We start from the raw sequence: 13,582 nt of genomic DNA, 5'->3' as shown, positions 1-13,582 counted from the left end.
ATCATGTTGTTTTCTTTTCCAGTTTGAATGATTTTAGCAATTGTCTCCTCTCGGTGAAGAACAAACAGTGTTCACAGTGGAAGAATATCATAAGACAAATTCCGCTTTTATCATTTAAAGACATTTTAGAACCGAATTTGCCTGATTTATAAGACTTTACGAAGTGCTCTTCCGATGATGCCAGTCTCATAATCACAGGTGAAAAAAAAACCGAAACGGGTATATCATCATTTCAAACAGTAATGTTTTATGGGACACACCATGTAATAAAAATGTAAACAACGCCCGACTCCACCTATTGAATGTGCCACACAGCTCGAGGGCTGAGCGCTTGGTAGTGGACAAACCAGGAATCTAGAGAGAGAGAGACAGAGGGGATTGGGATATAGATAACACACGGAGAGAAGAATGAGCAACAAACAAGAAAACGAAGAAATATTGGGGGGTGATCAAAAGACGTGGAATCAGGTAACCTTGTAGTTGTGCGTCAGTTCCGGGTCAACTTTACACCAGTTTGCGACGAGACTTCGTGTAACACTACAGTATCGTGTTGTATTATTTTACACTAAACTCGTTTTCTAATATGTATAACTTTCCTCGACGTGATTGCGGCTCGGGACCAATCTTGCCCACATCTGAGAGGAAGGTTAACCTGAATCGCAACCTTGTAAAAGGGGATCATCGGTATAATGGATACATTTTTTGGCACATCACAAGTACATCATTCTCGATAGAGCATAAATTAATGTTATTGTGCCCCCCCCCTCCTCTCGATTTATTCAATCGAGATTGATCGAAGTTCCAAATGGTGCTTGTGTTTCTCCCACCCACGTCGTACTACCACGCTCCAAAATGGCGAACTTGAACGGCACATTCTCAACTGCGTTACCAAGTTTCCTCCAACAAATCACTCGTTTCCCATAAAGTTCACTACGCTGCTGTGAAGTTCCGACTTTATAATCTCACTGCGATCTTGAGAGATTTCGCAACATATCGCTCGAGTTGCATGAAAGAACCGGATTCGATCTGATGAGCTGGTGTCCTTGGGTGGCTTCTTTGTTAATGTATACTAGGAAACCCAGACACAGGACGAGGATACTCGACATACGTATTATAACATGGCTCAAAGCAAGGAGTGCGCTTCTAACAGAAAACTCCTTCCTATAACAATGCGAGATGCAAAATGTTTTAGAATTTTATTATTTTGTATTTATTTTTGAAATGAATGCCAGTATACAAACAGCACATGTGGACAGCACACATAACATAAACTAGTCCTGAGTTACCTACTTTACTGAGTGACGTCCTCTACCCATAATTATCTGTCTGGTATCATTTAAAACCTATTAGCCCTACTTTTTTATTTTAATTAACATCAGAGTGGAAGAGTCGTGCCCAAAAACCAAGAGGCCCTCCCTGGGTACAAAAGCAAAGAAAGATGGGAAATATATAATTGGGATGGGGTGCCACAGATGATTGGCCTACATTACAATAAAGAAGGGGTGAGGGGCTTCAGAGAACTTTGTAGACAAACAAGGAGCATTCCAGATGGCAAGCACAGTGCAAATTAGAGGCCGTGGAAGGGCCTCCCGGAATCCTGTGCTCGGTGCGGATCTATTCGTGAACTTGGAGAGAAGATGACCCAAAATGATGCGCTGGATGATGAGGCAGCCTCCAAGGATGCTAAACCCAGGTTCAGGCCTCGAGCATTCTGACGCAAGCGTATGGGAACGAGGACTGCAGCACCAGGACACAACCCGAAAGCAGAAAGAACCCCCAAAAACCCACATCACCAACACACCTCAATCCGACAGATTGCCAAGAGCTTGCAACAGAACCAATGTTCCACGAACAGGTATTTTAGGGACAGGTGGTTGTACTGCAATCACTTTCCCTGGAAGTCTCTTCTTTGCATTGACAACCCTCCAGATGAAATAACTCTGGCTTTCTTCTTTCCAAACTCGTTTTATACATATATTTTTTAATATTAAGCTCTGCCCCCCTAACACCTCCCACCCCCACTCTTCAAACCACTCATGTCACTGTCCTTTCAACTAAAGATAAAATGGAGTAATAATTTTTTTAACGTTTGATGAGGGACGGGCTTGGAGGAACGCAATGTGCGAATTCCCCTGTAAGCAGGAGAATCACTTGACCACAAGTGATGCTCTACCCCCTCACAGATTCCTCGCACATAGGCCTCCTTGTTCACCCTCAGCACACATGCAGTTGTACGCCTACGGATAGTGGCATGTTAATATTGTTGTGGGAATGATCTTTAAGGGTTAATATAACTGATTCGTAGAACAATAGTTATTTCATAGTATTTGTTTCGGTAAGCGTGACGTACTATTTGTGCAATAGATATGCGTTGCGTATACACAGTGAGATGTATATATTTCCCTACCCTTTTGTTTTGGACTCCCCTATTCAAACCTCTGACTGTATGTTTTATTGTTCTTATCATGTACATAAACATGTCCGGTCTTTAGAACGTACACATGAGAGGTTGCAGCTACAGCTATAAGATGTGCAGATGTGGCAAATCCGCCTTGAAGTCTGCATATCCCACCGTTGCCTGCCAGCAATGCCATCGTGCCCTTCCCACCCAACTCCCTATCCCACCACTGGTTGCCTACCCCTTCCGCCCACCTTGCCATCTGTTGCCCACTTGCCAGCTTGCTCCCTCGCATTTCCACTGCCGGCCTGCACCCTCAATGGACCGCTTTATTGCCTTTCAGATAAAACATTTCAGAAATGAAGAACAAATATGATCAAATCAAAGCATTCTGGGAAGTGCAACTTCAAATTCAGACAAACTCTAACATGGGCACTTCATTTTCCATGATTTAAAAATGCTTCCCTAAAAAAAAAACATTACAATAATAATAATAATGAAAATGAATAAATAAATTACATAACATCTATCAATATATTACTAAAACTCTCATCTTGTACGCATGTATTGATTTATGTATGTTCCCAAAATACAGCCAAAACGGTACACGATAGCGCAAAAATTTTAGTGCCACCTTACTCACCATTCGCCTGCAGTGTGCAGTATCAAGTTTCGTTAAAATCGGCAACGAAAAAAATTATTAAAAAATCAATTCCCCATTCAGTCAAGTACTCTTCAGGAGAATTTGATCAACCTCAGTGGTATAGTTCGCTGGAGCTATCTTTTTTTTTCTTGAAATGATTTTTTTTTAAATCAACCGCTGTTGCAACAGGAACCCAACGGGTTCACAGGTCATCTAGTATGTTACTAAAACTCTCATCATTTATGTATGTATGTTCCCAATATACAGCCAAAACGGTACACGTTAGCGCAAAAATTTTAGTGCCACTTTACTCACCATTCGCCTGCGGTGTGCAGTATCAACTTTTGTTAAAATCGGCAACGAAAAAATGATTTTAAAAAATCGATTCCCCATTCAGTTAAGTACTCTTCAGGAGAATTTGATCAACCTCAGTGGTATAGTTCGCTGGAGCTATCTTTTTTTTTCTTGACATGATTTTTTAAAAATCAACCGCTGTTACAACAGGATCCCATCGGGTTCATTACTAAATTTATATTACATTTTAGTATATTCCTAAAACTCTCATCTTGTATGTATGTATGTTCCTGAAATACAGCCAAAACGGTACACGATAGCACAAAAATTTTAGGGACACCTTACTTACCATTCACCTGCAGTGTGCAGTGTCAAGTTTCGTTCAAATCGGGCAACGAAAAAAATATTTAAAAAGTCAATTCCTGATTCAGACAAGTACTCTTCGGGAGTATTTTATCAATGCAAACAACCTCAGCAGTATAGTTCGCTGGATCTATCTCTCTTTTTTTTTTTTCTTGAAATGATTTTTTTATCAACCGCTGTCACAACAGGAACCCAACGGGTTCACGGGTCATCTAGTTGCTTTTAAAAGTACCTTTACATCTGCAAAAGGCACTTCATTCCATGATAATCATGTTTTGATTTCTGATTGCTCAAAGATTTGCTTTTAAAAACACCATTTCAACTTACTGACAAAGTCAAATGGTTGTTAGAAAATTATCAGATGCTGTTAGCACTACACATGGCAAGCTTGGCGGTTTGCCTAATTTTGCTAAAGATGTGGTACATAAGGAAGGGCTAAATGATGATAAATCCATTGCTGGATTAACAGCAGAATTATATATTTATTAATCTCGTCTTCAAGTCTTCCGATCCGTTTTCATTTTTAACGAGTCAAAACATTTCAAATTTGTTCACCATTCTTGCTCAAGCAAGGAAGCCTTGTTGGACCCTTCACAACAGAAACTGGGAAAGGAGACAGGATGTTAGTTTGTTTATCCTCCTCTTCCTGTTAGGTGCATAAAGCTGCTGAGGTAGTTTCAATAGCTTGGTGTTACAACTGATCCTGGATGGATCACCACTCCGACGCAAGATATTCTATGGAGGATGCAGAAATTTTGTAACGTGCCGATCACAACTCACCTGCTGTCCGCGAAAAACACTGTGGGATTGTCAACATCCACCAACTAATAATCGGCAGACGGGACACCCAGTTGAGTATCCATCCGAGGGACGGCACATGCCATTTGTGGCAAGGCTAAGATTCAAGCTCATGTTAGACAGCTCAGAGGCGAGTGCAGATACCTCTCAGGTATTGTGCCAGTCCTCGATCGGTTGCAAACAATCACAAACATCACAAGAACAAGGGTCAGTAGAGACACCTACACAGACAGATGGATAAAATCAGAGAGACAAAAAAAACCTGACATGATGGTGAATAACAAAGTTGATTATAGATTGGGAATGTCCAACACTTCCTGGTGAAAAAGACAAATGGGATTTTTAATGACATCCACATTGCAGGTGGTGCAGTTAGTCGGCTTAATGGACTCCCTGAAAAAAACATGCATGGTCCATAACTTACAACTGCCATCAATAACTAACTTTGCTATGCTCTCGATGTTATTTAAATTCATTCAATCCACCCGCATGGTTAATGATTACTTTGTGCTTAACAGCACGAGCCACCACATGGCCCGCCGTATTGGCCACGATTCAGATTCACAGAGGAGGAAAAACGTGTCATGAAGGAATGCAACTACGAGAGCTTGCTGTTCCGTGGTGAGCTTCTCCGTAATAATTACATCAGTTTCTAATGTGCTTTCAAATGTGTTTGCAAAATGAAATTAAAGGCACTGTGGTACGTTTCATGATATGGGGATCACAAATGTTTTGGACGTCCTTCCCTGTACAGCTCTTCCCCTGGCAGCCATCAGTGCAGGCATCACCAATGTGCTCATCAGCCGTGATGTTCTCAAGGCCTCTGGTCGTTGGGGCCGAGTCCCTAAGCTTGCTGGTAACTATTCATCCATCCTTCTCAATGCAAACACACACTTGCGCAACTCTATAGAAGCAACATGGTCTCCACAATGGTACTGCAATTCATATTGTGTTAAGGACGGACACACAGAACATATTTCCCAAAGGAAATTCAAACCGTTTCAGTACGGGTTACGATAGCAACATGTACCGACTCGTGCCTGCCATATATCTGGGTGTGTTTCATTCTTATGGGTGTATCTGCCCACAGCTGCAAGCTTCCTGGGTTTCGTTGTTGGTCGCTTCTCATATCGGAGAAACTGCATGGAAAAGCTGAAAAGTATGGAGAACTCCGAAGTGGGTAAAGCCATACGTGAGGGCAAAATGCATTTCCCTCTGTGAGTACTCGCACATACTTGCTCCTCATTTTAGCCCGTTTTGGAATAGCCACCGTTGCAGCAGAGGTACAGCATTTGTAGGTTGCAGATCATTCTCATATGTTGTAAGAATCATTATTGAAAGCCAATTTATTAAGAAAACAACCAGACGAGCTGCAACCCTGGCCAAATGTTAAAATTCAAATGTGCGTTTTGACCATTGTTAAGCAGCAGAATGTAAGTAACACCACCTACAAATGAATTTAATTTGTTACTGCACTGTGGGAATGAGGGCAGCGTTGCTTTATCCGCACCATTTTTGAGATAGAGCTCTATGGAAGAAGGAATGGGTATTGTCGGCTGAGGGACACAGCAGGAAAGCTCAGTTGGTAGCAGTTTAGGTCTGAGCTGTGCAGTTATCCCCCTCACTTGCTTAAAGAAAACGGGGATATTGTAATCAGCTACATGAATCTGTCTCCCCGTTACACTATCTCCTCCTAAACGGTTGTGCGGAAATTCGAACTTGGTAGTTGTGATCATCACACGGCACAAAGGTGCAAGAGCAGTATCATTTTAGCCCCACAACCTGGGAAAGGCCGAAAATGACACTGTTCTTAAACGGAAACGACAGATATGTTTTGCATTTCACTGTTGGCTGAATGTGCATCCGGACGTTAACCAAAATCTAATTGGCTCGTTTTTATCACCTATTAAACTAATCCAACAAGTTTTGTCATAATTCATCCCCAAATTTTTGAGGCATCATTATATACATATATATTGTTTCTGATCCTATCTCTCAATGGTGAAGAATCACTGAAAATATTTTTTGATCCAGATCTGGATTTTCAGCAAAATCAAATCAATTTGTCTTGGTCACCCACCCAACCTGCCCACCAAGTTTCATCCGAATCCTTCCAGAACTTTTTGAGATATCCTGCTCACAGAAAGATAAAAACAAAAAAAAACAGGGGTGAAAATATAACCTCCATTCACTTCTGGTGGTGAAGGAAATGAAACTTTGTATGTGCAATTAACATTGGAGGACACATGAAATATGTAACTTTTTTTGGATTTGACACCCCCCTTTCGCCAGTTAAAGCCCCAGGATGTGGGGACTTCAGGTCACAGGAGTGAAAACTCAAAATTTGATATTGGGTCATTCCTGGTGGAACCTTTTGCCATCTTTCCACATTGCCTTAGATGGGAATCGAGGGGACCTGTGATGGCACGCCATCCATTTTGCTCGAGTTGTGGATTTATTCCAGTGGCATAAAATTTAACAACAAAAAAACTGCCACTCTGGTGTTATGCCAGCACGAGTCACTGCATTTCTGAAAACGCTGTCCATGAGATCTAAAGCAAGCTGGTCCTGTCGTTTATGTTAATAAGAGTTCCTTTACAAGGAACGGTGATGCAGGAGGAGGTCAATCAGCCCATAAAGTCTGTGCTATCATTACCAACCTTTGGTTGCCTGGATGGCTTTGAGGGTTGTGGAGTAGCAGCTGAAACCCAAATCCTATCCAGGTTCTTCCTGATGACTCAATCTTCGCTCTTTACTTCTTCGGGTTCCTTATTGGTCTTCTGTTTGATTTGTTCGCGCTGTATGCATCCATTTTAAATGCTGAGCATCAAGCAAGGAAGCAGCCTGTACTTTTAAAGTTTTTGGGATGACTCGGCCAGGGTTCAAATCGCCGACCTCCCAGACACAGAGCAGACACTTAAACCATTATGCTGCCAAGGCTGGTTTACGCCATCAAGGCTGGATACAGACAGAGTAGGTTAATGTTGTGGACTATAAAGATGCCACACTGACTTTTGAATAGAGTAGGCCAACGTTTGCCAGTACCTTGGAGAAGATCTCTCCAGAAATTATTATGATATGCACTTTAACAGAAACAGATGTGGATGTTCAGTAAGGTGACTCTAATGGTAATGGTGGGGTTCGTAAAAACATACAAAGAAGATAAATCGATTAAAATTAATGGTGGTTTCGGCATGACAGGATGAAAGGCCTCCTACTATATGTGGGTCCTTGGATTTCTAAAGCATTTCAAGCTATACACAACTCATGATTTGATAAGATAATATGCTGATCCCAAATTGAAATAAAAAACCGAAAGCAACCTGCAGTGTACTAACCTGCAGCCAATAAAGTACCAGTTGAGAGTCAATGTGCCATTTGCTTGTTCCTCTTCAGATGGAGGATGCATCCATGCCCATACATGGAGAAGATCAAGAAAAAAGAGGTGAGATTGTCATAAACATACAACTGTTTGCTGAAGTATGAAGTAAAATTGTGTGGTCATTCATAAAATTCCACATAGTAAGGGCACCTCACATTTACAGCAGTTACTACGACGTGTGTACATATCACATGCGTCAATACAGCCAGACAGCCCCAACAAGGGTCAATAAAGAAGTGCTTGAGAAGAAAATCCGAAAATCAAGAGTGCATAGTTCAGCACCAATACACAACTTTTGACATGACGTAATACGCTCCAAAATGCTCGGCGCGCTTGCGTAGAAACCCCGAGCAACAACAGTCATCAGGGAAGGAAGCATATATTGTGCGTGCCAGAAAAGGATAACCATCGAAAATGGCTCACAAAGCTTCTAAAACAAGTCAGAAACACTTGGAAAAGGACCTGAGAGAAAGCACTGTGCCTCTGCACAATAAAAGATTTGGGGACCCTTCTGATCAACTCGCCCAGAGTTGATATCTTGCATCCCATAATGCAAGAACTCCCGACGATGTGGGCCCATGCAAGGCCTGTGGGATTACCTCGTGTGAACATGGCATGCTTGGTATTGATTTAACTGACATCTGCAATTGGAAAGACAATGCTGTCATTTCCAAGATTCAGGCAGACACCACACCGTATGTGGTGAAGGTGCTTCTTCACACCAATGGGAAGTTAATATCTGGGGCTTGTCAATGCACAAGGTAAGTTTAAAATGATATTTACTATTAATCATGTTTGGGAGGAGGGAGTATTGTGGGAGGTGCATGGGCTCTGAGGGCTATTTTAAATATAGTTTATTTCGTTCCAGGACCATAAGATAAATTATATCCGAGTTTTGCATGTATTGGTGAAAGGAGAAATGTGTGTGTGTGTGTGTGTGTGTGTGTGTGTGTGTGTGTGTGTGTGTGTGTGTGTGTGTGTGTGTGTGTGTGTGTGTGTGTGTGTGTGTGTGTGTGTGTGTGTGTGTGTGTGTGTGTGTGTGTGTGTGTGTGTGTGTGTGTGTGTTATATATCCACTGCCACCACCCACTTGTACTAACAGGAAATGGTATGAACCTGACATATTTCATCCACGGATATTTCTCGTATTTATTTCTGTGAGTTCAGCAACATTCTGTGAGTTCAGCAACATAATAATTATGGTTAGCCATTCTGAAATTGTTAGTTTCGTCTAAATGTTGAAAATTATGTTTAGAAGACAATCTAAATTCCAGATTTCACACGAGCAACAGCAGGTTAAAAGTGCCCGGCAAGCCAAACTGACACACAAACACAGGGCATTCACAAAAGGCCTCGTTGGCATTCATACGTCATTTTGAAAGCTGTGTATTCTCCATTGATCAGTGTTTTGTACAAACTGCGCAGTACTAAACAAGATATATATCATTATTGTGTGGAACAGAATCCATCGAGTCTGATAAAAACCACCAAATCCTGCTCGGTATGAGGGGCCAACTGTATCAACAATAGTGGACAGGGAATCTTCATTAAAAAAAGTGAAAATAAATAGGTAGGAGGACTAGCTTAATGCCACCTTCCACCCTTCAGCTCTTCCATAAGCCTTGACTTCTATAATGAATAAAAACGAGATTGTGAGAGATGACAATGTAGCGACAAAATCTAGAAAATGAGGTTCCAAAACTAGACATCAAATATGCATAAAGGAACCGTCAAAAAAATGTGCACTGATTTGGTTTCAGACCAGGTCACTCCATGCTGGACTTGCTGCTTCGACTCACCCAACAATGGATGGAGGACCTCAATATCAGACATGAGATTAAGGTTGTCTTTCTGGACATATCTCATGCTTTTGATAGTCTGGCATCCTGCCATACTTTCCAAACTCTCTGCCAATGGCATCCAAAGCCAACTACACACATGGCTTACTGACTTCCTCTACTCTCGAAACCAACTTATGGCTCTCAACGGAATCCTTTCATCTACTCTCCCTGTCAATGCTGGAGGGCCCCAAGGTAGTGGACTGGGCCCAGTCCTATTCCTAATCTTCATAAATTATTTCTCTGACTCTGGAAAATTGTGTTATCTCTTTGCTGATGACTCCATCCTTTGCCATAAAATCCCTCATCCTTCAGACAGGCAGGCTGCAGCCTCTTCTCTCTCTTCAGACCTTGAAAAAAAACCAAAAAGCTGGTCAACACTTGGAAGTCTTTCCAATCCTGCCAAATCTGATATGATCTTTCTCCAAAAGGGCCGTCTGGTAAACCTTTCCATCCACTTTCTCAACAATCCTCCTGAGGAAGTTCAGTCATTCAAACTCCTAGGTCTCACTGTCAGCCATGATCTTTCTTGGGCAAACCACATTTTAAACTTGGCCTCCAAATGGGCATCCTCCATCATACAAAGTCCTTCCTTGGCACACCTGAACTTTTATCCACCAAGATGGCCTTCATTCACAGCCTCATGGAGTACTGCTATCCCCTCTGGGTTGGCTCTCCTGCCTTACATCTTGTTCAGCTTGACGGCATGCAAACCAAGGCCTTCAAGATTATTGGAATCACTAACGATGAATCTGAGTCTATGGGCCGATGACTTTTCCATTGCAGACAGGTCAGTGATCCCTCTTTGTCTTCTACCACCTCCTTTCTGGTCTTGCACCCTCTGCTCTTTCCATGCATTGACCAAACACCCCCCCCCCTTTCCTTCAGGATTCTGCAGGGTTCACACAGTCCACCCTCAACCCCCTTCTGGTGAAACTACCTAAATCCAGGATCACTGCTCACTTTCCCACCTGTGGAACCAACTTCCTCATCCTTTTCTATTTCATTCGTCCCTCCAAGTCTTCAAAGCAGCTGTTCACCACAATCTCAGATAGTCCTCAATACAAAACCAACCGTGATCTTTTCTACCCTCGTTAACTCCCTCCTCCTTCAGAATTTCCAGTTTTTCCTCATGAGAGTTTCCTTCTGTATCCATGCCCAGTGCACCCCATTCCTCCCCACACCCATATTTTTGTCCGCCTCCCTCTGTCTTAACCTTCGGCTCAGCTGTTGATGTTTCCCCTTCCCGTTCAATGTACAAGTTCTTGCTCTTCCACGAGTCTCAACTACGTATACAAAAAGTATAGATATATTTTTTTTAATTGCAATTTCTGATCTAATCCTTGAATAGAGATATTGAATGCACATTGCTGAAATGTCCACCTAATGAAGTCTCTATTTTGCAGGGATGATGTCCAATGGAGGTGTGGCTGCAAAATGTTCCTCGAAACATGAAGCGATATTTTGACATTTTAAGCTCATTTTAGTCGTGCTTAGTAAATGAGAAAGCTCGTGCAGTATGACCGAGTCGGCTGTGATTATAGCTCTTCCAAAAATCTAAAATTTGAACACACCACATGATTATCCATTTGAACTTGTGTATGACAGACATTCTCTGCTTTGTTTATTTTTTTTTTAACTATTAATAGTTGTGGCTAAAAGACAATAATTGAGTGTTTAACATGTGATGATTTTCATTTTTCAATATAACTGGGGAAATAATTTTTTACCTTTTTTGTGGAAAATTAATTAAGAAGGAAAATAATTTTTAAAAATAATAATAATAATAATCAAGGAGCATTGACACAGAAGGCGGCCATTAAGCCTGCACTAAATCACAACACATTATTTCAATGCAACAGTTTATCAACTCAAATTCACTGGGGCAGGTTGGGGGTGAGGGGAGGAAATACACAGACATCAACAGGCATATAGAGAGACATGACAGAAGTAATTGGACACCTTAAATTTATTAATTTCATCTGTATAAAGCAAGTTTTACTCAGTGATTTGTACTAATATTCAACTATTGATATGCAGAAACGAGTTCCTGGGTCTTGTATGACAATTAACTATGCCTCAAACCCAGGGAGCACACAAACCTTCCAATTTTCAAAGAGGATGAATTGTTTGCCAATCGGAAGGTGGAGCCAGCCAGCATCAGATAGCTCAGAACCTTGGCATTCCGCTTTCTATGGTCAATCGGGTGGTTGTGCAATTCGCCAGTGAAGGCAAGGAATCCACAGCTTTCCATTCTGGTCGACTTGGGCCCTCAGAAAGGTGTCTTTGAGCTGTCAAGTGGTCCATTGAGAAAACTCCCCATTGCAAGGCAGCAGATGTTGCAGAGAAGGTCCAAGTTAACTCAGGAATTGCCGTGCGGTACCTTCATCAACTGGGCTACTATGGGAGAGCAACTAGGAGAAAACCTCTTCTTAGACCAGCCAACATTCAAAGGAGAAAGAAGTGGGGTGAAAAGATGGCCAACAGACCCTTGGAGTTTTGGCAAAATGTCATTTTTTCATACGAGTCCCATTTTGCTCAATTTTCTGATAATGGATGAGTATGGGTCTGGAGACTTCCCAGTCAAGAGTTTTCTTTGAACCGATTGCAGCCAACTGTCAAACGCGGTGGTTTTTCAGTGAAGCTGTGGGGAGCAATCTGAAGCGCTGGATAGTTAGAGCTTGTGGAGTGTGTTGGCAACATCAACTCGACGATATACATTTCTATCCTTGAGGATGGACGTCTCCCTGTCTTCTTCACTGGTCAGATGGGCAAAAACAACACTGTTCATGGAGGATGGAGCTCCATACCACACTGCATAAAAGACCAAAGAATAGCAGGACAGAAATGGGATCAAGCGACTTCCATGGCCAAGTCAGTCTCTTGAGATGAATCACAATGAACACCCCTGGGCAATATTGGATCGAGCTGTGTGGAAAAAGTCCAGGAAACCAACATCATGGATAGAATTGCTAAACCTTTTCTGTGAAGCCTAGGCAGAAATCCCACAAGAGAAAATTTCTGAACTCGCTAGTTCTATGTCTGAAAGAGTAAAAGCATTGAAGTATGCAGATGGCAAGTCTACAAAATACTAGTGAAGGTATTACAATGGATCAAATATACTTCAAACGTTTAATAAATATATTCCTTTAAAATCATGGTGTCTATTTTCTTCTGTTATATATATATATATATATATATATATATATATATATATATATATATATATATATATATATATATATATATATATATATATATATATATATATATATATATATATATATATATATATATATATATATTGGTGTCTGCCAGAACTTCAGGAAGCAGTGCTGGACAGGGAAGTATGAAGAATTCTTGTTATGAACATCATTACGGAATTGGTTACTAGATAACAATGAATAAATATATGTATACTGTATATATAATATATATGTATGTATATATATATTTAAAAACGCTCTTCTGACTAAACAGTTGCATAGGCTCTGCATATTAGGCATGAGCTTAGCAGAGCTACAGTCCCCTACTTCCCAGGAGGATTGAACTACAGCCAACACCAGGAAGAGAATTTAATTTTCAATTTTACAGACCAGTCCAACCCAGAGAGGGAACATCCACGGACACAGGTTTCAAGCTTGTTGGCCCTCGTCAGCGTGGAGCAGAAGCTCCTCCCTGGATTGAACTGCTCAAAACCAACAAGACTAAGTTGAGATCAGACCCCATCAGTGCAATCGGTAACAGGAAGTAAGTACCACACCAGCTATTGCTGCATGCATCCTGACCAATAGGAAATGCCTGCCACACATTAACCTGTCCGTGGTGCACAAAACAGTTTGGGGGTAACCAGGAACAATTTAAATT

General features: G+C 41.4%; 1 protein-coding gene across 1 annotated transcript; it reads left to right on the top strand.

Moving 5' to 3' along the window:
• Positions 1-304: 304 nt before the first annotated feature.
• LOC147031090 (OCIA domain-containing protein 1-like) lies at positions 305-12,873 on the top strand. Its single transcript, XM_085875804.1, has 6 exons — positions 305-468; positions 5,015-5,117; positions 5,251-5,352; positions 5,587-5,713; positions 7,893-7,941; positions 11,122-12,873. The coding sequence occupies exons 1-6, from the start codon at positions 409-411 to the stop codon at positions 11,125-11,127; spliced, it is 447 nt and encodes a 148-aa protein (XP_085731930.1). The 5' UTR covers positions 305-408; the 3' UTR covers positions 11,128-12,873.
• Positions 12,874-13,582: the final 709 nt, after the last annotated feature.

This window comes from Eptatretus burgeri, chromosome 3 (genome assembly GCF_056783735.1).
Source record: "Eptatretus burgeri isolate ZD-2024b chromosome 3, Ebu_testis_v1, whole genome shotgun sequence".
NCBI classification, from domain to species: domain Eukaryota; kingdom Metazoa; phylum Chordata; class Myxini; order Myxiniformes; family Myxinidae; genus Eptatretus; species Eptatretus burgeri.
This window is presented reverse-complemented; position numbering and strand designations above follow the sequence as displayed.

Bases quoted from the DNA above. Each gene is read 5' to 3' on its own strand.
- LOC147031090 (XM_085875804.1), top strand. From the start codon at position 409: ATGAGCAACAAACAAGAAAACGAAGAAATATTGGGGGGTGATCAAAAG. The intron at 469-5,014 runs GTAACCTTGTAG...TGTGCTTAACAG, and splicing joins ATCAAAAGACGTGGAATCAG to CACGAGCCACCACATGGCCC. The intron at 5,714-7,892 runs GTGAGTACTCGC...GTTCCTCTTCAG, and splicing joins GGCAAAATGCATTTCCCTCT to ATGGAGGATGCATCCATGCC.